This window comes from Salvia hispanica, chromosome 6 (assembly GCF_023119035.1).
Source record: "Salvia hispanica cultivar TCC Black 2014 chromosome 6, UniMelb_Shisp_WGS_1.0, whole genome shotgun sequence".
NCBI lineage: Eukaryota > Viridiplantae > Streptophyta > Magnoliopsida > Lamiales > Lamiaceae > Salvia > Salvia hispanica.
Genome location: NC_062970.1, coordinates 20,988,723 through 21,014,651, shown reverse-complemented (window position 1 = coordinate 21,014,651; position 25,929 = coordinate 20,988,723). Strand labels below are relative to the sequence as shown.

Genomic DNA, 25,929 nt, shown 5'->3' with positions numbered 1-25,929 from the left:
GCAGTGGTACATGCCTTGAAGATTTGGAGACATCACCTCTACGGAGTTCGATGTGAGATCTTCACGGACCACAAGAGCCTTAAGTACTTCTTCGAGCAGAAGGATTTAAACATGCGACAACGCAGATGGCTCGAATTAGTAAAGGATTATGACTGTGGTATAAATTACCACCCAGGCAAGGCCAATGTAGTGGCAGATGCCTTGAGCAGGAAGACTATGCCCCAAGTGGCCACCTTCCTCACACAGAATGAGGAGCTCATACGGGAATTTGCTAAGATGCGACTGGAGGTAGTAAGAGCACCAGAGACGGTGGAAAGTAGGATCGCCACTTTAGTGATTGAACCAGACTTAAGGGCCAGAATTGTTGAGGCTCAAAGGAGTGATGAAGCATTAGAGAAAATTCGACTTAAAGTGAGGACGGGAAAAGAGGTGAGTTACCGCGAAGAAGCAGATAACACCCTCACGTTTGAAGGGAGATTATGCGTGCCCAATGACGAGGCTCTCAGAAATGAAATCATGAGCGAAGCTCACGAAACACCCTATACTGCCCACCCAGGAGGTACGAAAATGTATCAAGATATGAAGAAGCATTTTTGGTGGGATGGCATGAAGAGGAGCATAGCGTCGTTTGTAGAAAGGTGCCTAGCATGTCAACAAGTGAAGGCTCTACATCAACGACCCTATGGAAAATTGCAACCCCTGGAAATTCCCGAGTGGAAATGGGAGCACATTGCAATGGATTTCGTGACAGGATTGCCAAAGTCACAACGAGGGAATACTGCTATTTGGGTGATTATAGATCGCCTCACCAAGAGCGCATCACTTTGTACCAGTTCGTATCACTTACGGATCGGACAAGTTAGCTCAGATCTATGTGCAAGAGATCATACGGTTACATGGAATACCGGTGACGATCACATCAGACCGTGACCCAAAATTTACTTCTAGATTTTGGATAAGCCTGCAGCAAGAGTTAGGCACCAGATTGAATTTCAGTACGGCATTCCATCCACAGACTGATGGGCAGTCTGAGAGGACAATCCAGACCTTAGAAGACATGTTAAGGGCCGTAGTGCTCGACCGCGGAGGAAATTGGAAGCCAGTACTGCCACTTATAGAGTTTGCTTACAATAACAGTTATCAGGCAACTATAAACATGGCTCCATATGAAGCACTGTATGGGAAGAAATGTAGATCACCACTCTACTGGAATGAGGTCCATGAGAGGTGATCCAACTTGCATCCGAATAACCTTCAAGAATAGAAGGAAATCCAGAATAAGTCAACCTATAATCCATGGTTCCTTTTAAGTATTTAAATACTCGATTCATTGCTTGCCAATGGATTAAACTTGGATTATGAGTATATCGACTCAATTTTCCAACTGCAAAGGCTATATCGGGTCTAGTACTAATCATAGCATACATTAGTGATCCAATAGTCTTTGAATATTCAAGCTGATTCACAGCAACTCCTTTATTAGGCACGAGTTTTGCATTAGGATCAAAAGGAGTCTTAACTGAAGAACAATCTTTGAAGTTAAACTTTTCCAACGCCTTCTCAATATAATGTGATTGAGAAATGGAAATTCCTTGTTCTCCATGTGTGATCTTAATTCCAAGAATCACATCAGCCTTCCCCATGTCTTTCATCTCAAACTTAGAAGACAAAAATTCCTTTGTTTTATCAACTTGATCTTGGTCAGTACCAAAGATCAACATGTCATCCACATATTGGCAAATGATAACCCCTTTACCGGTAGCATCAAATTTGCTATATACACACTTGTCTGCTTGGTTTAATACAAAACCATTCGACAACACCACGTCATCAAACTTTTGATGCCATTGCTTGGGGGCTTGCTTTAGTCCATAAAGAGATTTTACCAACTTACAAACCTTATGTTCATTACCAGGCATGACAAAGTCTTCTGGTTGTTTGATATAAATCTCTTCATTTAATTCACCATTCAAGAAGGCAATCTTAACATCCATTTGGTGAATTACAAGATTATGTATAGCAGCAAGTGCTAACAATAATCTAATTGTGGATATCCTAGCAACAGGAGCATAGGTGTCAAAATAATCAATTCATTTCTTTTGTCTAAAGCCTTGAATAACCAATCTGGCTTTATGTTTGTATATGCTTCCATCTACCTTCATCTTCGTTTTGAAGATCCATTTACTATTCAAAGCTTCACAGCCAGGTGGTAAATCAATCAGTTTCCAAGTACCATTTTAGATTATAGAATCCATCTCCTCTTGGATTGCCTCTTTCCAAAATGCAGAATCCCTTGAATCCATAGCTTCTTTGTAGGTCCTTGGATCATCACCAATAGTAAAGCAATATTGATATTGAAAATTAATTTCATTTCTTGATCCTTCTAGTAAGTACAATTTTAAATCATTTCCAAAAGACTTAGCTTTTTTTACTGTACCACTTCTCCTAGCATTAGGAGGTGTATCAATCACTTTTTCAGTTACACTAGAGTTACTAGACCTTGTAATCATGTCTCCAGGTTTAGATATAGACGTGAATCTATCCTCATTGCCAAAATCAGCATCCCTTGACTCATAATAGAGTGCACGGATACATAGTCATTGGGTTCTATGACATAGAACCTATAACAAGCAGAATTTTCAGAATAGCCAAGAAACACACAATCTATACCTCTTTGACCTATGGTTTTCATTTTAGGGCCAGTTAGACTTACCACAGCTCGACAACCCCAAACTCTGAGATAATTCAGTTTTGGTGGTTTCTTATGCCAAAGTTCATAAGAGGTTATCTTGTTCCTTTTATTAGGAACTCTATTCAACAAATAACAGGCTGTTAACATAGCCTCACCCCAAAATCCTTCACTTAGGCCAGAATAACACAACATTGAATTAATCATTTCTTTCAACGTTCTATTCTTTCTTTCAGCTACACCATTTTGTTGTGGTGTATATGGAGCAGTCGTCTGATGTATTATACCAGTAGATTCAAAATATGTTGGATCATAATACTCACCTCCCCTATCAGTGCGAAGAACTTTAATCTTCACACCATGATGAAGCTCTACACTTTCTTTAAAGATTTTAAATTTATCAAGAGCTTCATCTTTTGAATTGCATAAATAGACTCAACAAAATCTAGTAGCATCATCAATAAAAGTAACTACATACTTTTATTACCAAGTGATGGAGTCGAATGAAAATCACACAAATCACTGTGTATAAGTTCTAATACCTTAGTAACTTTATTGACATTCTTATTGAAAGGTTGTCTAGTTATTTTACACTTTTCATTGTTCAACTCAACTGCTGGTATCAAACTCATTTTACACAATGTCCTTCACGTGTCACAATTGAGGAAATACGCATTCGACCCAAAACACATAGTCCACCAAGAGGAAATGGTTTTGGAACCAGACTTAAGATATGAAGAAAAGCCAGAATCAATCTTGGATCGGAAAGTAAAAGAGTTGAGGAATAAATCTACTGTAACATATAAAAATTCTATACAAGCATCACGGACACAAAGAAGCTACGTGGAAGTTGGAGGACAAAATGAAAGAGAAGTACCCAGAGTTTTTTTTTATGACATAAGCAAATTTCGGGACGAAATTTTTGCTAAGGAGGGTAGAATGTAATACCCACTATTTTATTACCATTTTTCTTCAAGTTTAATGTCGAACTAGAAATGTTTGTTAATTCAAATTACTTTCGATTTAGAAATATTAGTCGATGACTTTGCTTGTTTGCTAAATTGAAGGTTGTCTATTAGGCTAAAATAAATTTCGTATATAGGTATTAAATTAAATATAATAAACGTCAAGAAAGAATACGAGGTTACTTTGCTGATCCAGAAAGTTCGAATACATATCAAGCTACTCTCTAGTTACAAAATAATTTACACACGTGTTGATGAGAAAGAATTAAAGAATACAAATATGCAAATGTTGGGCCTCTCTTCTTAAGCCCGAGTCACACCTTGCGCAGCCCGAGAGTTTGGCCCGTCGGCCCGAAGGTCAGCCCAAATAACAGCCCAATAACTCTTTCTCCTATGGGTACAACCTGCAATGTATAGACAAAAACTAATAAATATTGTAAGGTATATTTTTTTCAACATCAAACCAAGCAAGGGAAGAAGGCATCCTCACTTTATCAAAGGAGGTCAAAATGATCCCAAAATGGCAGCTGCACCAAATCTGCCTGAATCAAGCAACCACCTGCGCCCCTACATGTCCAAACAAGTGATTTTATGAAGGGGGTATTTGTGCTTCAAGAAAGAGACGAATGTATTAATTAAAAGCTTAGTGAAGATCTTAAAAAGAAGGATTTGTTGCAAGAAGAGAACAAGTAATACAACATTAAAGAAATTTACGGAAAGGGATTTAGCTTTTGAGGTGGGCATTTCTTTCAAAACGTGATTTCAGTATGAAAATGTGAATCTTTGCTCAAGTATGTTGTCATGCCATGTTTTGTTTTATGATTACCTATCTGCTTGGCTATGCCAATTTAAGTTAAATCGAATTCGGGTCCCAGTAGGGCCGCAAACCCTACTCGGACTAGTGTACACATGAGGGGACCGTGAGCTAACAAAAGGGGTTGGCCGGTCCAGTGACCGTCGTGGAATGTGGCCACATTTCCGGTTCACACAAGGTTCAGATATGGTATATCTATGTTATGTGATTGCGCAATCAAATCTTTACTAAAGGAAAAGGATTTTAGTGACTCGGGTCTTTTAAGTAAAACCCCGTGATCACTCAACTGTGGCATTGACAATTAAAGATAGAACCATTTTTGGCAATGTGCCCACTGAGTATATCAAATACTCAGCCCTGCATGTTATTTTCAAATGTGCAGGTTGAACGTGGACGAGCAGGCGAAGGTGTTGGGACAAGCTTTTTTTTTAAATAAGTAGTTAGGTAGCCCAAAGTAGCATGTCTTCATACGTGCTATTTTGTCTTGGACTCTTCCGCTGCAAATCTAGAATTTTGTGCTAGAAAGCTATGAACTTAGTCTTGATACTCTGAACACATTTTGACTATGTACCCATATGCCTTTGATACTTTTGTTTTAAGTGATTTCATCCTTTTATTGTTGTCCCTTGATTATTGAGAATCGTTTAGTCGCGAAATAGCTACGCTCACTAGCACTAGGGAGTTGTGGTCGTGACAATGTATTTGTTATTTTCTAACACTTGTTTATAACCACAATTATTCAACACAATACCAGAAACTAAGTTCTTACGAATACCAGGTACATATACAATATTATCTAACACTAAGGAATTTCCAGAAGTAAATACTAGGCTAACAGATCCTATTCCTTTGGTTATCCATCTTCAAAGAAGATCCATCTTCAATTGGTTTAAAATCCTTGAACCATTGATGATCCTTGCATACATGACATGTTGCACCCGAATCAATCCACCATGAAAGATCATCATCCTGCACATAAAATGCTTCAGAGATTATTGATGCATAATAATTCTCAACAAAATGATCATTAGGTACAGAAAACGAACCTGATTGCTTTTCAGGATCCTTGGATCCACTTGAACCAACCTCGTTTTTCCCTTTTCCTCCACCCTTTCCAGACTTACAATCCTTCTTGAAGTGCCCGGATTTACCACACTTCTAGCAAGTAAGTTTAAGCTTCTTATTCCCTGCCTTAATATTATTTCCTTGAAACTTCCGTTTCCCTTGAAACACACGTTTCTCTTTACCAGTCTTTGAGGATTCACCCTCTTCCACCATGTTCACAGAAGAACCAACCATGTTTCTAGCATTACCAACAAAGCCCTTTTCCATATCACGTATGGACTGTTCAATTTGGAAGTCACTTCCAAATTCGACCAAATTCAACTCCTCCTTATGTTTCAGATTATTTTTAAAATCCTTCCAAGAGGGTGGCAGTTTATCAATAATACTAGAGACAGAAATGGATTCATCCATTTTCATATCATATTGGGAAAACTGTCCCAATATCCTCAACAACTCATTGTATTGTTCCATGACAGGCCTCGAATCAATCATTTTATAGTTAATAAAGTTACCAACAAGAAATTTCTTGCTAGAGGCATCTTCTGCCATATATTTGGCTTCGAGGGAATCCCACAATTCCTTAGCAGACTCAACATTTTGATACACATCAAAAAGAGAATCAGACATACCGTTTAAGATGTGACCACGACATATGTAGTCATCGTTCTCCCACTTCATACGCCTCCTCGTCTGTTCCAGAGTTTAATTTTCAACAGCCTCGGGCATGAGAGTACTCAGAACGTACACGACCTTGATATTCATCAACATGAAATGCATCTACTTTTGCCAGCGTCTGAAATCCTGGCCATCAAATTTATCCAACTTCGCGAAACCTTTCGTTTCTTCCTTCCTTCACCGTTTCCTTGTTCGACATTTTCGAATTGATTTGATCTTTGTTAGGGAGATTTAGAATATTGAACAAAGCGGATAATCTGAAAGTCGTGATGATATCACTTTCAGATCAAGTCAATTTCGGTGGTTCTACCAAAATATTTGATCGGATACAATTAAGAGAAATCAGAACTTTTATATGTTGATGTTAGAGAAAGAATCTACGAACCATAAAGAATCGATCAGATTTAACAAGATGAACCAGTGCATCTGTAGATGAACCAATGCATATGTTGAGGCGAAAAACCGAAAATAACTAATTTTCAAAAGGTTTCCGAAATTGCAAACTAGTCCTTCGACTTTCAGAAATTACATTTTCGGATGAATTTCTTACACAACAACTTCATTGGAAATAAAAATTTTCCCAGCTCGACCCCAGCCAGGGGCTCTGCCCCTTGGACCCCGCTACGACCCCGGACCCCCGTCCATCATAATGAATTCAAATAAGCGTGCACTCCGCACTTCCATACTTTTATGATATATCATTATGATAATACTGATCAATCAAGTTAACCCAATTACACTAAAATGTCCAACATAATTCACCCTAATATTGTACTCTCCCAACTCCAAAGCCATAACCTATTCAATTGTACATGATTCAAATTATATATTATTAGTTCAGCTATGTTCAAGCATATCAACTTGCACGAAATCCTACCTTTGTCATAGAATCAAGACCAGCTTTGGAAGAACTATAGGCAACGCTGCTACGGTATTGTACTCGATTTAGGCCAAAAATTGATGAGATGTTGATGATTGCGCCACCGCGACCGCCATCCCGCATTCGCGCCCCAACATTCTTGGAGAGTAGCCAAGCGCCTTTCAAGTTGGTTTTCACCAAATTGTCCCATTCCTTCTCTGATAGATCTATCGACACTATCTTTGGCCCTACAATCATGCATTTTGAGGAATCCAAATCATTACCCTTTTTTTTTGTTATCATGGCTGTGTGTTTTATTTCCAACATACTTACTAAATATTGTCATGTACAATGGCGGATCTAGAAACCAAATATCGTGGGGTCGGACCAAAAAATAAATACTTCCTTTGTAACTCTGTTCCACAAAATTATGCACTCTTTTCTTTTTAGTAAATTATATAAGAATATGTACTTTCTAATTTTGGACACTCTTTTCTCTTTAATGAAGTGTCATTCTCAACTAACAATGAAGTGGGGTAAAAATTGCAAATATTGGGAAAACGAAATAATAATGACAGATACAAGACTTTTCATATTCAGCATTTCCATCCTCTCTACTCATCTCCCCCAAAGCGCCGAAACCCAGCTTCATCTCTCTCTCTGGAAACATACTGAAGGATTCTCCCCATCTCTTCATTCTTGATAATTGTCGTCACCCCTGCCGCGAGGCCGCCGCTGGATTCTGCCTGTCATCTCACACTCACACTCACACTAACACTGTGGGTCGGAGGTCGATGAATTGAGCTTTCCGGTGGTGGGGTGGGCCGACCCCACTCGACCCCACCTGGATCCGCCGGTGGTCATGTACCACAATTTTCATAGATACATGATAAAAGACATTAAATATATTAAATTCTACCATTCACACCAGCATTGTTGATTAAAACATCTATGCACCCGAATGCATCCCAAGCTTTCTCCACGCACTCGGCGATTAACGGTTCGCCAGCAGTGACATCGAGCTCCACTGCAATAGCTCGACGTGGACCACCAATTGGGACGTCCATTTTATTGATTTGATCACAAAGGAAGTTGAGCCGATCAATTCTACGAGCGGTAGCGATGATCGTGCAGCCGACCTTGGCTAGGTCGACGCATTCGAGACCCAAGCCGGAGGAGGCGCCAGTGACCATGACGATTTTGCCATCAAGTTGTGACCATGACTCTAATTCGTGTGGTATTTTACTAGTCATTTTTTGTTGGGAACTCAGGTCTTGGTTTAGCTTTGAGTTTCATATGAATAATTTGAAGTAGAATCGAGTACTTATTTTATAGGCAAACGAAAAGATCATGAAATAGAGGATATCACATTTTTTATTGACCTATGTATTTATATAGTTTATTGCAAAATCAGTTTGATCAATAAAATATACTCCCTCCGTCCCAATAAATATGAAACATTTGGTTTCCGACATGTGATTTTATGCAGTGTTGTTTTGTGAGTTAATGAAGAGAGAGTAAAGTAAGAGGGAGAGAAAAGTAGAGAGAGTGATATTTCCATTTTAGAAAATATTTCATTTTTAGCGGGACAACCCAAAAAGGAAAATGTTGCATTTCTAATGGGACAGAGGGAGTACTACAAACATATACGTGCAAACAATACAAGGAAATTCATACCTAGGCTCAAATCTATAGAGGTAATTATTAATTCATCTGGTGAAGATAAAAATAATTAGTCATGTATTTTTTTCCATCACATTTAAAGTGTTTCATTTACTTTATATTTTGGGACCATCTCATTTTAAGTATGATTGACAAATCGTACAGATTGGGTCGTTATCGGGTCAACCTGATAACAACCCAATCTAATAAGGTTTAACTCGAATTTGGCCTGTTAAGGAAACTGTCAATCCGAATATGAATCCAACCTGCTACCCTCAAATCCGAACACGAACACGAACCCGACTTTTAAATGATACGATACAATATGGGTTAACTACACAATAACGATCCAAACATGATATTACACGATTAATAATATTCACGATTAAACCTAATTTTAAACTTGATTTATATGATAAAAATCATTTTTTCATGATTTAAACCTGATTTACAAGAAATTAAATAACTAAAGTAAAGTATTACTCCCTCCGTCCCTGAAAATTTGTCACTTATTTCCATTTCCATCCGTCCCTAAAAATTTGTCACCTTTCACTTTTACTATTTTTGGTAGTGGACCTCATATTCCACTAACTCATTCCCACTCACGTTTTGTTATAAAACTAATATATAAAAGTAGGACCCATATACCACTAACTTTTTTAACTCACTTTCTACTACATTTCTTAAAACCCGTGCCGGATAAAATGGTGACAAATAATGGGGACGGGGGGAGTATTTTATTTTAAAATAATACTCCCTCCGTCCACAAACAATAGATCACAACCCGCATCCAACTCGATCCCAACTCGAAATTTTCAGATTCTTAACGGGTCAACCCAATAAACCTTGTCCAAATCCCATTATTTTCATGCGGAATCGTATCGGATTATCGTGTCGGATAAAAAATTGTCAATCCCAATTTTAATTGTGTAATTCTATTTCAGGAAATAATAAAGATCTATAAATGGCCGAATTATAAAATCAAATTTATTTCGACTAACAAAGAGTCAATACATTTGATACTTGACTTTTTTTCTCATTAGTCATGGTTTATAAGATAAATATTATAGTTTCGTTATCGAAGTTGAATAAACAAATTAATTTATATTACACGGACGAGTAAGTTTCAATTGTACATTAGCTTAGAATACTAGATAAACTAATTATAAAGACTGAATTAGAGACTAAATTAGGGTAATTTGATCTAATTTTTTGATGAGATGTGCTGGTGTGTAAATTATTCCGGTTTTCATTACAATTCCATTTTACTTCATTGTAGTAGAATTATTACTTCATTTCAGTACTTAATATCTTGAAACTATAATATGTTTTTACTTACTTTCAGTAGGTTTTGAAATGATTCAACACAAGCTTCATTCGAATTCATTGAACTGAGTTTTTACTTTATTCACTTAAAAAAGTACAATTCATTTAGTAGGATTATTATTTCATTCAAAAATGTTATTTCTTCATTGGACAAGGTATTTACTTCATTCGAATAGGAGTTCAAATGTTTCTACACGTACTTCATTCAAATAGTTTATTACATCATTCAATGTGCTTATTACACCATTCAATGTGCTTAATACACCATTCAATTAGGCTATCACTTCATTTTGTTGTCATAGCTAGAATTTCGGGACTATCACAACGTCGACGGGATGGTCTTGACGTCTCCGTAAGCGAAACAGCTTGTACGTACTGGAATAAAGTAATAATCCTATTGTAATGAAGTAATATATTCCCCTGATATATTCTGGAATGAAGTTAAATCCCCGGCTCGTGATGAAGGAAAAAATAATTTATACATTTGAGTGTCTCATCCATAAAAACTAGATCTAAAAACTCTAATTGGTCAAGTTTTGCGGTTCTGCAATAAGGAGTGAATTTGCATATAAGGGAACTCTATCTTTCTTACTTTTCCAATTATACAATATAACTCGTGTTTAAACTATTTGTGGACAGAGGGAGTACATGAATCAATGGACCATGCTATATACTGTTTCCGTTCACGCAATAGATTTTTGATAAATCATGTTGGGTGCAATAAACAGTTGCAGTACTAATTAATACATTATCACTATTTAAAGAGTTTCGTAATATAGGAAATTAAGTGTAGATACTAAACTTAAATAACTAATTAATTAACTCTAAAGATAATATGCCCGAATTAATTTATAATCTTAATAGCAGTCTAGGCAAGAAAGGCCCATCTATATATTGCAAATCTATACATATAGTTTTGGCCTTATTTTGAATATTTATGAATTTTGGGTATAAATTTGAATATTCAAAAATTGAGGGTGTGAATTTGAATATTTTCTAATCTATAGTTATGTTCAAACATAGTCACCGTTACAACTCTATTTATAAATATAATTCATGAATAGGGAAATGCTAAAATGACAACACCATATAGAGTAACAATGTACTACCAATTCAAACCGTTAGATTCAAGACCAGATTCATCCTTACTCTACCACGTGGCAGTCTCAGTTTTATTAAAATAAAAACTAAAAAAAGTACAAAAGGCTATAATTGTAAATCCATGGAGAATAATGTTATCGCTGATGTCCATTTCACTGGTTTTTGCAGACGGTAAGAATCACTTCTAATCGTGTAGCATGAGTGAACCCCCTATTAATCATCTGTAATCGTGTATTTATAATTTGCTGATTTTAATATGTGATTCGATTTCATCAATTCGATAATGTAATCACGTTATTATGTATTTAAAGTTTGCTTATATGGGAATTCAATTCATGAATTTGATATGTGAATTCAATTTTATGAATTTGTTATGTGAACTCCTAAATTCGTATCTCCCCATGTGATTTTGATGCCCAATTTAAGGAATTTTCTGAAGTTATTCACTTGAAAATGAGATTTATGAGTTTGTAATTAAATCTCATGAAGTTCAGTCACAAATGTGTTACTGTAATTTAGAGCATGAGTTGTTGTGCTACGCCATAGAGATTTAGTACATCAGATTGCTTGGTTAAATATGTTATGTTGCTTGCTTATGGGTCTGACATTGCATGGCAGTATTAGAGCTTCCTTATTCCTCATTACATTCCTCAAAATAATAATAGACGTTCGATTGCATTGCTTTTAATACTTTATTGCTTGTTAGTAATAGATAGTAGATATGATTTTGTGCATTGCTTTTTTGCTTGACTATATTTGTCGTATTGCTTTCCTCTTTGATAGAAATTGTTTATTATCTGTCAATTCACCATGATATTCTTGAGTAATGTTCCATACATGCTATTTTGCATTATTAATTACCTGATGTTATTTATTTCATATGCGACGCAGTGACTTGTGTGCTGGAATGCTCCGACAAACTAAAGTCAACCCTTGTTTCAGTATTGCTTCCTTCAGATTATGGAGTTTTATTTTTTTGACTTGGCCGGTTGTTTTGAAATGTTCCCTATTTACTCAAGATAACATGTAACTTGTTTACTTTTGCATTTGTTGTAATACATTTCTTTTATTGTTTCATATCAAATTTTACTTTTTGTATTGAATCGACATTGTTCATAATTGATGCAGGCTACATTTAATTTTAACTTCATATTGCATATTTTAGTGTGTTACAGAATATGAATAGCATATTGGATACAAATGTGATTATTGCTTTATAATGAAAGAAGGTCTACTTGATCTTTACAAATGTCCCACATTTTAAATTTATATATGCTTCACTTCTGCCATACAATGCATTAAACTTTGCTAGTGCCATCACCTTCATCTCCACCAGTGTCACGACCACAACTCCCTAGTGCTAGTGAGCGTAGCTATTTCGCGACTAAACAATTCTCAGTAATCAAGGAACAACAATAAAAAGGATGAAATCACTTAAATCAATAGTATCAAAGGCATATGGGTACATAGTCAAAACGTGTTCAGAGTATCAAGACTAAGTTCATAGCTTTCTAGCACAAAATTCTAGATTTGCAGCGGAAGAGTCCAAGACAAAATAGCACGTATGAAGACATGCTACCGAATTCGATTTAACTAAATTGGCATAGCCAAGCAGATAGGTAATCATAAAACAAAACATGGCATGACAATATACTTGAGCAAAGATTCACATTTTCATACTGAAATCGCGTTTTGAAAGAATGCCCACCTCAAAAACTTAAAGCTCCTTCCGTAATTTCCTTAACTTGGCCTTAGACGACGTTCGTAGACGCCCCTTTAGTAAACGACATAATATTTAATTAGACTTTGATAAAACAATTAAGCTTAAACGTGGATGCATCCTAAATGCGTGATCATTTTATTCTCTCTCTAAAATTTCTAGAAGAATTCTAGAATTCTTGATTATTAATTAAATCAGCAGATTTAATTAAATTTGAGAAATTTATTCGCTTTACTAGGGGGGTTTTCCTTTAAGCCATTTTTTTAAAGTTTTTAAAAAATTAAACCCCGATTCATTCTCGACGATTAATTAAATTAATCATTTGAGCACTCAAGCAAAAATAAAATTTAGACTTATCCTCGGGAATTTAAATTTAAAGGGATTTAATTTATTAAATCCATAACATAGAAAGGCCCATGTTTTAAATTGGGTTCCCTTTTTAAAAACTAACCCCCCCAAATTAATTTTTTAAAAACCCCAGCCCTTTTCATTAAAAAAAAAGAGGCCCAAACAAGAAAATAAAGAGAGGCCCAAACCTTCTCCAAACCCGGGGGTCCCCTCTTTTTCCCACAAACAACACAAAATTCCCCTTTCCCTTTTTTTTTTTTCAAACCCCAAAAAGGGGGGACGGCGGCGCCCTCTTTCTACCCCCCAGTTGCCCCGGGCCGGGGGCGCGGGGAGGCTTCCCCCCGCAACCCTCGGTCTCATTCTCTTCTTGGGGAACAAAAACCCCAAATCACACCCACACCAAACCCAAAAGGGAAAGGGAAAACGCGGCGGCCCGTCCGGGTAACCCCAATCCCCGACCCGGGGGCGGGGCGCCCGGCCCCCCCGGGGGCCAACCCGCCGCCTCCGCGCAGCCCATTGTCGTTTTTCCTTCGCCAGGGGTCCCCGGAGGGGGGAAAGGCCCCCTTTCCCTCTTCCCCCGGGCGCCCTCTGGTGAGGGGACGCCCACCCGTCGAGGGCCCCACCCTTCCGCCGCTCCCTTTCCCCCCTTCGGGCGGTCACACCGCGCCGGGGGCCCGCGGCCCCCTTTCCGTTGCTCGACCATCCCCGGACCGTTTCTTTCTAAAGCTAAGTTTTTTCTCTTTTTTTTCCCTCTTGTTTAAGTTTTTGAGAGTCCCCCCGGGAATTTGTTTAAACTTAAAAGGGGGCTATAGAACTATGCTCTTGTTGTTTATATGTCTTGGGTGCTTAGGATTCCAAAACCCTTTAAAAATTTGGGTACTAAGATAGATTAGGCGCATTTGGGGGCCGGTAGAAACCGCTAGTATTCTATGTCTTTTAAATTTTACAGATGATAGGAAAGTTATTTTGGGGGGGAAAGGGTGGAGGTGGAATACCCCTTGCAAAAAAAAAGTTTAAACTCGATTTCCAAAGTCCTCAAAAGGGTTGCTCCCCCCGAACTCCATGGAAAAAGGCAGAGATTTTCGGGTTTTTCTTTTTAAATTTTAAAAGAAAATTCTTCCCATTCCCCTTTTTTTCTCTCTCGATAATGTGGGGCCGAAAGTGTTGGAGTTGTGAAACCGTTGGGAGGTATATGTGTATATGTATTGGAGTTTGTTGGTATTTTTGGGAGATCAAACCCAAAATCTTTAGCTCTTTGCTAGTTTTTTTTTGGGGGTTTGGGAATTTATTTCTTGTGCAAAATAAATGGGATTGGGGCCTCTTGTTGTTATTCCCCCCAAAACCCAAAACCCCCTTTTTACTTTCTCCTTTCAATTATGAAATTTTGGTGTTATGCTTAAAGAAGTACTTCCCTTTATTTAGTAATTGTTTTATGGTGGGGGTTTGGGATTTAAGGGGGGGGGGTGCCGAAAAGGAAAGTATAGGCTCGTTTTTTTTTTTTTTTTTCGTTTAGGCGGGCCTTTTGTTTTTGTTGAAAAGAGGTGTTGTTTTTTTTTTTCAATTAGTAAATTTTTTTTTCCTTTTGTTCCTTTTTGTCATTAAACCCGGTTTTTTCTTATCTTTGGGGGAAAAAAGGTTGGCATTTTTCCCTTTTCCGGCCCGACCGGGACCCTTCGGGGTCGATGGGTGAAGGGGCATGGGCCCTGGCTTAAGGTTGGGGTGGTGGAGCAGGCCCGTAGCATTCCTTCGTAATAATATAAAAATCCCGGGTTTTTTTTCAACAATTTCATACGTGCTGATCATATGGTTTTAAAGTCCTATGTTTTTTGAACACCTTTAATTAGGGGCCCCCGGGTATAATTTTCATATCCTTTTTTACACCCTTTTATTTATTTTATTATATATACATTGTTTTGTTTTCTTTGTTCATCCAAATTTTCTTTAAATCTTTATTTTACAAAAATTCGCCCTAAAGCATTAACGAAATGTAATGAACTTCATATCACAAGCAGCGAGAGAAATAAATCTGATTCGACATGAACATAACTTGAAAAGATAATAAAGAGTCTTAGAGTATTCATTCTACCATCCTTAAAAAAAAATTTCGTCCAAAAATTTGCCACGTCAAAAATACGGGTACCCTCTTTCATTTTGTCTTCAAAATCCCATAGCTTCTTCGTATGCATTGATGTCCGAACATAATTTTCAACTGATACGTTAGATATATTCCTCGACTCTTTTCTCTCTTTCCAGATTGTGACTTCTTGTAGCTTAAATGCGGTTTCTGGAAACCATCTCCTCTTGGTGGACTATGTGTTTGGAGTGGTTCACATATTTCACTCAATTGAGATACGTGAAAACATTGTGCACGTTCAGCTGGCGGGAGTGCCAATCGTATGCTGAGGTTGTTCTTCTAGAATGTTCGTGGTCCGTAAACGTGGTCTGGCTTTGCCCTTGACGCCGAATCTCGGAAATCCCTTTAGACGGAGATACCTTTAGAAAAACTTTGTCTCCGTCTTAAGTATGATCGGTTCGGCGAGCATCCGCGTAAGACCTGCTGTCTTGAGCTTCCTTGATTCTCTCACGGATGCGGCGGACGATCTCTATCATTTTACATCTACGAGAATCTGGTCAGCGTCTTTCTCTCACCGACCTCACATCCCGATAAAGTGGTGATCTACATTTCCTCCATACGGTGCTTCATATGGGATGCATGTTTATGAAGTCGCACGATAGCGTTGTGTAGCTGAGCTACATAAGTGGCGATCTTGGCTCCACGTTTTCCATAAGGGTCGAGCACCGCGGCTCTGACATATCTTCAAGGTCGGATCGTTCTGGGGTATTCCATGTAATGGCATGATCTCTTGCACATAGATAAGGCTAGCTTGTGCGTCTAAAGTAGAGTGATACGTGCGGTACAAGTGACGCTTTTGGTGGGCGATCTATAATCACCAGTGTTGTATTTCCGTTGGGACTTTGGCAATCATCTGAAATCCATCGCAATGTGCTCCCATTTCCTCCCGGGAATTTCACGGGGTTGCAATTTCCCATAGGGTCGTTGAGTATAGAGCCTTCACTTGTTGGCATGCTAAGCACCTTTCTCCTAAGCAGCCTTCATGCTCTGTAGTACATTACAATGACTCTTCCCTTATCTTGATACATTTTCGTACTTCTGGGTGGGCGTGTCGCGCAGGGTGTTTCGTGAGCTTCGCTCATGATCTCATTTCTAAGAGTCGTCAGTGGGCACACATAATCTCTCTTCAAACGTGAGGCGTTATCGCTCTTGCGATAGCTGCTCTTTTTCCCGTCTTCTTCTTAAGTCGAATTTTTCTCTAATACTTCATCACTCCTTTGAGCCTCAACAATTCTGGCTCTTAAGTCTGGCTCAAACACTAAGTGGCGATCCATGCCCTCCACACAAGTCTACGGTGCTCCTACTATTTCTAGCGCATCTTGGAAAATTCTCGTAGGCTCGCCGTTTGTGTGAGGTGGCCTTAGGGTATAGTTTTCTGCTCAAGGCATACGCCCACTACATTCACCTTGCACAGGTGGTAATTTATACCCACAGTCACCAATCCATGACTAATTCGGAGCCATCTGCGTTGTGTACAATATTCAAATCATACCTTTCGAAAAAGTCACCCAGGCTCTTGTGGTCAAAAAAAGTGAAGATCTCACGTAAGACTTGTGGGGTGATGTCTCCAAATCTTCCAAGGCATGTACCTGCTTGCCGCTAATTCCGAATCATGAGTGGGGTAATTTAGCTCGTGTGGCCTGAGTTACAGCGTGATGCGTATGCGATTACGTTGCCATTACGCATCAATACGCATCCCAAGTCCGATCTTGAAGCATCGGTGTACCTTCCCATGCCCTGCTCTGGTGTGCGGCTAGGGCCAGTGCGTCATTCATTTTCTTTTAAAAACTTTGGAAACTTGCTTCACACTCCGGCGTCTAGTTGACCTTTGCTCCTTTCCTTGGCTGTTAGTGTGGAAGTGCGGCTATTTTAGAAAATCCTTCGATGAACCTCCCAGATAATATCTGACTGAACCTAGAAACTTTGAATCTCATTAGGTGTTGGTGGCCCTTAGCGTTAATACACTTCCACCTTTGCGGGGTCCCTCGGATCCGCTGCTGCCGTTACTATGTGTCCAAGGAAGTTCACCTCGTCGAGCCGAACTCAATTTGCCAAACTTAGCATTAGAGTTTCTCGGCCTCGCCCAACGCGTCTCATGGTGGTTCTCAAGCCTCGTTCTTAGAGTAGATGGTATCATCTAAAGGCCCAGGACGAACTTGTCCAAGTATAAAGGTGGAACACCATGAGTTCCATCTAAGGTCCATGAACACCGCCCAGAGGCATTTTGTAAGCCCAGGCGGTGAACTCGCAATGACCATATCTAGTGCGAACACGTCTTGAGCCCATCATCCCCAGTCCCAGGACCTTGATTGGTAATGCTTTGATCCTCCAAGTCATTTTGAGAGTGTACATTTCAGTTGGTCAAAAGGTCATCGATCCTCGGTAGAGGATACTTGTTCTTGGCGGCTCAAACATTGACTACGTGAGTGATACACATTCACCGGTGTTCGAGTCGCCTTAACTCTACGAAGAGCAGTGCGCCCCATGGTGACACCTTTGGGTGGGATGAGCACAGGTCTAGTAGTTCCTATGCTTGTATCTTGAGTTCTTAACTCTTTGAGAAGCCATTTTGTATGGTGCCTCAGAATCTGGGGCTGGTTGAGATCAATTGTAAATTCTAATTGCACATGCAGCGCGATCCACGGTAGTGCGTGGAAGAATTGTCAAGGTAATTCCCTGGTACCACATGCCTTCATCATTCGGTCCTCGTTCTCCTCCCTCCATTGGATACGAGGTATGCAGGACATCCTCACTTATCTTTGTGGTTGCTTGTAGTCGCAGAAAATTATGGACTTTCGTCGCCTCGTAGATTCCATGAAAGATTGTGGGTTCTTTCCACAGGTATTGCGAGAGATCTGCCTTTCGCACAAAATGGTAGCGTAGTTTGTTACAACAATCTATTCCCACTTATTCTCATTTGAAGTACGTTTCCATTTTCCCGATCGTTCCTTCATTCATTGGTTTTATTGCGCCATATCTCAGACGATTTTCCTCTTGTCGAAGACATCCGTTCATTAAAACGTAATCTATGAGAGTGTTCATATTTTCACTAGATTTCGTTACCTAACGATGATCTTGATCTCCATTTCCTCGTGGCTCTCCTAGTTCACTTTGTTATTTGTGCCCCAAACGATTAATCACTTAGATAAATAAGTCGTGTGCAACGAAAAGTCATTAGGTCTGTACGTATATAAGATTCCTTTACATTTCTCTTTTTGTGGCCTATATTCTATGCATATAGCGTAACGATCCATCCCATAGCAGCTCGTGACCGGCGGCACACAAGTGCGAAAAGTCCAAACAACTATGCCCTTCGTGATTGCCTTGTACTAAGAACTCGATGATTAATCAAACAGTCTTAACTTGGATAGGTACTGATGTCACCTAGAAGAAGCATGACTGCAAATTTCTTTTATTGAAAGGACTATAGAATATCCAAAGGGATAAGAATAACATCTCTTGCTCGACTGTTGTGAATTTTCATCATCAATTTGCAACAATTGATTTTTTTTGAAAGAAAGAACTGGGTTCAATTGAACTCATCGTGTCAATTCAAAAAAACTAGGCGGCCCCAATGGTTTTAGATAAACCCATCGAATTTGAAAACTCACTTCTGATGGGAGCTTGAAAGAACATGGGGTAGGTCATGAGAATGAGATGATTCTTTATTAACTCTCAATTTCCATAGTAGGTTGTCAAACAAGATAGTTCAATTGTTCGTTCAACTTGACTAGATCCGGACATCAAGGATGATGGTTTCAACATGTCAAGACCTCAGATGATCAGACGCGGGAGGGTTTAGAAAAGTAAACAATTGCCATGAATTAACGTTGATCATGGTATACCAACATCATAATGTGGAAATTATGGAAATACATCAATGGATTCACAGTAGTGACCAAAGTGAAAGAAATATTTTTGGAGAAGTCAACTACCATCAAGAAAAATGCAATACATTAGCCTTAACTTAGTGTTTTAGAAGGAAATCATGAGCTAGAAACAATACATGTAGTGGAACTGAGCTAAAAAGAGTTTCCACCCCTATAAGAATGAAATAGTCACAAATATGGTTGCCGAATAAGGAGGTGAACAAAAGTCCCACTTAATATGCCATTCTCAGAGGAGAAATTTTTGAACAATAGATGAAGTTATATCATGAGAGTTAAAGAAACCAGGATATTGATCTTGCAAATGGGGGCATCATAGGAGACAACCACCAACAAAGGTGTTTGAGAACATATGAGTCTTCTGAATCTAAGATTTGAAAGTAAGTCACCACTTTCGTTGAAAGAAAAATGATAGTGACTTATTACTTGTAAAAACATGAGCCAATCAAAAGTCTTAAATAGACGGCAATACACCCTTGTTAAGGATGTTCAAAATGAGATTATTTTGAAGGGCATGGTCTTAAGCAACTTTAGAATCGAAGGCTTATGACCGGAGCTTAAGAAGTCAACACTTTACATTTTCTGGATAACGAGCTTAACTACTATGACCAATGAACTGAAAGAGAGCCACAACTTTCATAGGAAAGGAAAAAGTGAGGCATTACTTGCATAAATGCAAGTCAATCTAGAGTCTAAAGTAGACGAGGGCATTTTCATTAAAGAGGTTCAATCGATAGGAATCCAAGTAAGTACTGTTGACCATAATCATCTGCCCCAGTTATGTGACACTTCCTTGGTTGTTCTTTCGGAGCTTGAACATGATCAGGGCGTTCTAGGAAACCATACATTCCAAGCTAGGATTCCTGGTGTTACTACTAATAACTGTCGTTGAAGGTCATGTTTTCATAATGTTCTCGATAAGTCAGGACGGTCATTCTCGCAAAACATTGCACTCTCCATCGTGTTTCACAACGCGTTATAAGCATTGTTTCTAGATCGCGTAGCCTCCTTGACTTGCTACGCAAGACTGGATCACTTAATTAGATTGTAGGTACGATATCTTTTCACGTAAGGATATACCTCTTTTACTGGATCGAGGGTACGCTCATTTCGGTTATGATTGAGTTCATGAAGACAAATGGAACTTCATGTTGTACTCATCATTTAAAACGTTCAACAGACGCCCATGTGCCGTAGGTAGTTTCTCGTATCTCGTGCGATCGTTACCATCTAAGAATAGATAGGTTATTTATAAATTGTTAGGTTCATTATTGTACATTTGGAATTGTTCCAATTACCACATCATGGAGCGTGGTCTCGTCAAGACATAGGGTAGAGGAAAAGGTGTGGGTTCCACTTTTAGACCCATTCACCTATATTTCCTCATTTTTAAAACAAAATTAGGATTTTGCCCTAACTTGCATATACTTGTTCGTTTTATCGCTTAGGAAAGCGGAAAGGAAGTCATCAACTTGTATCACTGTTCAAGAGCGTTCAGCCTAATGTACTTCTTAGGCATACTATGTTCGCATGCATTAGTCATTTCGTAACTTTCTAAAAATTCTTAATCTATCATACTTCACATAATCGAGCATGCGTAATTAATAATACTTTAGCATTTGTCTCAAGACATCCTTATGCTTCACATTTTAAATTTGAAATTCCATAGTTCATAGGAAAATTGGAATTTACATGCTTTTCCTTGAAAACCTTCAATGTTTTCACAATATCTTCAGAAAGAAATCATTTTTCCTTTTATCAAGTTCTTTCATGAATAACTGAAAATTTTCTGGTAAGAACTTCTTTCTTACCTCATTGCTGCAGTTGAACGTGACGAGTCGAGGTGTTGGGTCCCTTTAAGCTTTCCATTTTAGTACTATTCTAGTCTAGTACTATCATTCTAGACTAAGGCTTGAAAAGAAGGTTCTTGGGTCCAGAGCGAAAGAACGTTGCTCTGATACCACTCTGTCACGACCACAACTCCCTAGTGCTAGTGAGCGTAGCTATTTCGCGACTAAACAATTCTCAGTAATCAAGGAACAACAATAAAAAGGATGAAATCACTTAAATCAATAGTATCAAAGGCATATGGGTACATAGTCAAAACGTGTTCAGAGTATCAAGACTAAGTTCATAGCTTTCTAGCACAAAATTCTACATTTAATTTTAACTTCATATTGATGCAGGCTACATTTAATTTTAACTTCATATTGCATATTTTAGTGTGTTACAGAATATGAATAGCATATTGGATACAAATGTGATTATTGCTTTATAATGAAAGAAGGTCTACTTGATCTTTACAAATGTCCCACATTTTAAATTTATATATGCTTCACTTCTGCCATACAATGCATTAAACTTTGCTAGTGCCATCACCTTCATCTCCACCAGTGTCACGACCACAACTCCCTAGTGCTAGTGAGCGTAGCTATTTCGCGACTAAACAATTCTCAGTAATCAAGGAACAACAATAAAAAGGATGAAATCACTTAAATCAATAGTATCAAAGGCATATGGGTACATAGTCAAAACGTGTTCAGAGTATCAAGACTAAGTTCATAGCTTTCTAGCACAAAATTCTAGATTTGCAGCGGAAGAGTCCAAGACAAAATAGCACGTATGAAGACATGCTACCTTGGGCTACCTATCTACTTATTTAAGGATCGTTCCCAACACCTTCGCCTGCTCGTCCACGTTCAACCTGCACATTTGAAAATAACATGCAGGGCTGAGTATTTGATATACTCAGTGGGCACATTGCCAAAAATGGTTCTATCTTTAATTGTCAATGCCACAGTTGAGTGATCACGGGGTTTTACTTAAAAGACCCGAGTCACTAAAATACTTTTCCTTGAGTAAAGATTTGATTGCGCAATCACATAACATAGATATACCATATCTGAAACTGATGTGAACCGGGAATGTGGCCACATTCCACGACGGTCACTGGACCGGCCAACTCCTTTGTTAGCTCACGGTCCCCTCATGTGTACACTAGTCCGAGTAGGGTTTGCGGCCCTACTGGGACCCGAATTCGATTTAACTAAATTGGCATAGCCAAGCAGATAGGTAATCATAAAACAAAACATGGCATGACAATATACTTGAGCAAAGATTCACATTTTCATACTGAAATCGCGTTTTGAAAGAATGCCCACCTCAAAAACTTAAAGCTCCTTCCGTAATTTCCTTAACTTGGCCTTAGACGACGTTCGTAGACGCCCCTTTAGTAAACGACATAATATTTAATTAGACTTTGATAAAACAATTAAGCTTAAACGTGGATGCATCCTAAATGCGTGATCATTTTATTCTCTCTCTAAAATTTCTAGAAGAGTTCTAGAATTCTTGATTATTAATTAAATCAGCAGATTTAATTAAATTTGAGAAATTTATTCGCTTTACTAGAGGGTGTTACCTCCTAAGCCATTTATTTAAGTACTAAAAATTAGGCTCGAGGTCTATTCATCGTTAGCGTATCATAATTTCTTAAAATTAATCATTTGAGCACTCAAGCTAAAATCCGGAAAATTTAGACTTATCCTCGTGGAATTAATTAGCGGACTATTAATTTATTAAATCCATAACATAGAAAGGCCCATGATTTAATTAGGTTCCTTCTTTAATTTAACTAGTGGCCCAAATTAATTACTTACATAACTAGCCCATCTCATTAAATAAAAGAGGCCCAGAACAAGAAAATAAAGAGAGGCCCAAACCTTCTCCAAACCCATCGGCCTCCCTCTTATTCCACAAACAACACAACAAATTCCCTTCCCCTTTTTTTTTCTAACCCTAGCCGAAGAAGGGGACGGCGGCGCCTCCTCGTCTACCGCCGCTAGTTGCTCCGGTCGGCGGCGCAAGGGAGGCTTCTCCCTCGCAACCCTCGGTCTCATTCTCTTCTTAGAACAAAAATCCCCAAATCACACCCACACACAAACCCTAAATCGGAAGTGAAACGCGGCGGCTCGTGCCGGCAAGCTCCGCCATCGCAGCACGGCTGGCAGGCGCTCTCGGTCCCCTTCGCAGGCCAACGCCGCCGCCGCCTCGCAGCGCAGCCCATTGTCGTTTCTTCCTTCGCCAGCGAAATCGCCGAGAGGGGAAAGGCGTCGCCTTTCCCTCTTCCTCCGGCGCCCTCTGGTGATTGACGCCCATCGTCGACGTTCGCAGCTCGCCGCTGCCTCTCCCTTCGCGAGGCGGTCACACCGACGCCGGCGACCCGCGTCGGCTGCCTTCGTCGTTGCTCGACCATCGCCGGACCGTTTCTTTCTAAAGCTAAGTTCTTTCTCTTTTATTTCTCTTGTTTAAGCATTTTGAGAGTCATCTAGGAAGTGTTTAAACTTAGTGTGGCTATAGAACTATGCTCTTGTTGTTTATATGTCTTGGTGCTTAGGATTCTTTCATCCTTAAAATTGGATACTAAGATAGATTAGCTGCATTGGGTCTGGAGTAGAGCTACTGCAAGTATTCTATGTCTTTCTACTTATTCTACATGATGATATGAGATGTTATTTGGGAGAAAGGTGGAGGTGGAATACCTCTTGCAAAAAGACAGTGGCTTAAACTCTGATTTCCAAAGTCCTCAAGGCTTGCTCCCTCCTTGAACTCCTATGGAAAGAGCTGAGATTTGCAGTTCTTCTTGTTGGACTTTAAACAGAACTTCTTCCCACTCACTAGCTCTCTCTCGATAATGTGAGAGAAACTGATATGTGTTGGAGTTGTGAAACCGATTGGGAGGTATATGTGTATATGTATTGGAGTTTGTTGGTATTTTGGCAGAGATCAAATCCGAAACTCTTTAGCTCTTTGCTAGCTATTTTTGGTGGTTTATGGGGTATGTACTTGTGCGAAAATAAATGGGATTGCCGTGCCTCTTGTTGTTATTCTGCAGCAAATCCCCCTTTGCTCTTGTACTCTCTCACTTTCAATTATGAAATTTTGGTGTTATGCTTAAGAGAAGTACTTCTTGATTTAGTAATTGTTTTGATGGTGGCAGGTGGTACTTGGAGGAAGTGCAGTTTGACTGCACAAGGGAAGAGTATAGGCTCGTTTTTTTTTTTTGTTCGTTTAGGCGAGTCCTTAGTCTCTTGTTGAAAAGAGGTGTTGTTTCTTTTCTTCAATTAGTAGCCCTTTTATTTCCTTTTGTTCTTAGTCATTAAACCTGTTTTTACTTATCTTGTAGGTGAAAGAAAAGGCTTGGCTGCCTTGCTGCTGCTTCGAGACGCGGGCCAGCTGCCCTGGGCTCGATGGGCTGACCGGACATGGGCCGTGGTTTCTCGAAGGTTGGGCTGGTGGAGCGAGGCCCAGTAGCATTCCTTCGTAATAATATAGTATCCCGTATTTTCTTCAACAATTTCATACATGTGCTGATCATATAGGTTAATGTCCTATGTTTTCGAACACCTTTAGTCCGGGTCCTGGGATATACATCTTCATATCCTTGTACACTTTCATTTATTTCTATTATATATACATTGTTTTGTTTTCTTTGTTCATCCAATTATCTTTAAATCTTTATTTTACAAATTACGACGTTAAGCATTAACGAAATGAAATGAACTTCATATCACAACGAAAACAAGAGAGAAATAAATCTCTAGTTCGACATGAACATAACGAAAAGATAATAAAGGTGCGGGTATTACAACCAGAATGGCTCTTTAAACCAGTACTGTCATCACCCGAACCAGTGTCATGTTTTGGTCCTCCGTTATGATAAAAAAATTTTGATCTTCAGATTGATTTCTAGATTGTTGTACTCATCATTTTATCCACACCGTGTTCTCAGTACTGTAAACCATAGCTTGACAGTATTTTGCACATAGCAACTGGAACGCCTTGGACTGCTTATTATTAAGGTCACAGTTCCAATCTTTTACCTTAATCCCCATGTACGTCTTCATGTGTCACATAACGTACATTTCATTGTCTATGTTGATCTCTTTTAAGCTCCATTTCAAGGCAAGCACTTCAGTTTTAGCTTTTCGTAGCATTCGTCCGTAAGCAATAAGAAAACACTTTGAAATGATCCAAATAAGGGAGTGCAAGCAATTCCCAAACACTAAACAAGCAATTCATCAAACTATAGTTTGTACGTGCAAGTAAGCAGTTAATAATCCATCATCATGCAATTTACCATTATTAGTCAAGCAATAAGTGACTTACTTTAATTTAGTGATTGATTGTTTGTATTACTGATTTCATATGTCAGATAGCTTGATTAAATATATTATATTGCTTGGTGATTGATTACAGATTTTGTATTTTTTGATTATATATTATATTGCTTGCTTGTTGTGGTGTAATAATTCAACAATAATTTTGCATCACATTTTGCTTGATTTCCATAGTGAACTTCGATTTGTGAGTCATTTTATTCGCAATTGATTTTGAAACTACAATTTCGCTTGGTTACATTTGATGATTTGCTTGTGTGTGCGTCAGAACTTGCTTATATTAATTATTGATCTCGTATGTTATTCGAAACAATATATTATTTGGTTTTATCTTTTGATAAAACTTTATTTTGCCCATCTTTTATAAGAGTGATGGGTAGATTGATCAACTCTCATCGATTTATACAATGTAAGAATTATATACACTACGTGCATTATGGTGTTGGAGGCAATTATTTACGCATAAAATTAAACAAATTTTATGTAAGTATAAGATTTTGTAGTT

The 25,929-nt window shown here is 38.6% G+C and overlaps 1 protein-coding gene and 3 long non-coding RNA genes across 4 annotated transcripts; 1 reads left to right on the top strand and 3 right to left on the bottom strand.

The window, feature by feature from the left end:
• Positions 1-3,791: 3,791 nt before the first annotated feature.
• On the bottom strand, positions 3,792-4,320 carry LOC125192001. The gene is made up of 2 exons (XR_007171287.1): positions 4,145-4,320; positions 3,792-4,058 (listed from the first exon to the last, which is right to left on the bottom strand). It is a non-coding gene; the product is annotated as an uncharacterized LOC125192001 (long non-coding RNA).
• Positions 4,321-5,142: 822 nt separating this feature from the next.
• LOC125194905 (glucose 1-dehydrogenase-like) lies at positions 5,143-8,320 on the bottom strand. Its single transcript, XM_048093118.1, has 4 exons — positions 7,987-8,320; positions 7,086-7,315; positions 6,955-7,006; positions 5,143-5,246 (listed from the first exon to the last, which is right to left on the bottom strand). Exons 1-4 carry the CDS (start codon positions 8,318-8,320, stop codon positions 5,143-5,145), a joined length of 720 nt encoding a protein of 239 aa, XP_047949075.1.
• Positions 8,321-21,726: 13,406 nt separating this feature from the next.
• LOC125192869 lies at positions 21,727-22,469 on the bottom strand. The gene is made up of 2 exons (XR_007171485.1): positions 22,407-22,469; positions 21,727-21,949 (listed from the first exon to the last, which is right to left on the bottom strand). It is a non-coding gene; the product is annotated as an uncharacterized LOC125192869 (long non-coding RNA).
• Positions 22,470-22,559: 90 nt separating this feature from the next.
• Positions 22,560-24,743, top strand: LOC125196915. The gene is made up of 2 exons (XR_007171960.1): positions 22,560-24,348; positions 24,431-24,743. It is a non-coding gene; the product is annotated as an uncharacterized LOC125196915 (long non-coding RNA).
• Positions 24,744-25,929: the final 1,186 nt, after the last annotated feature.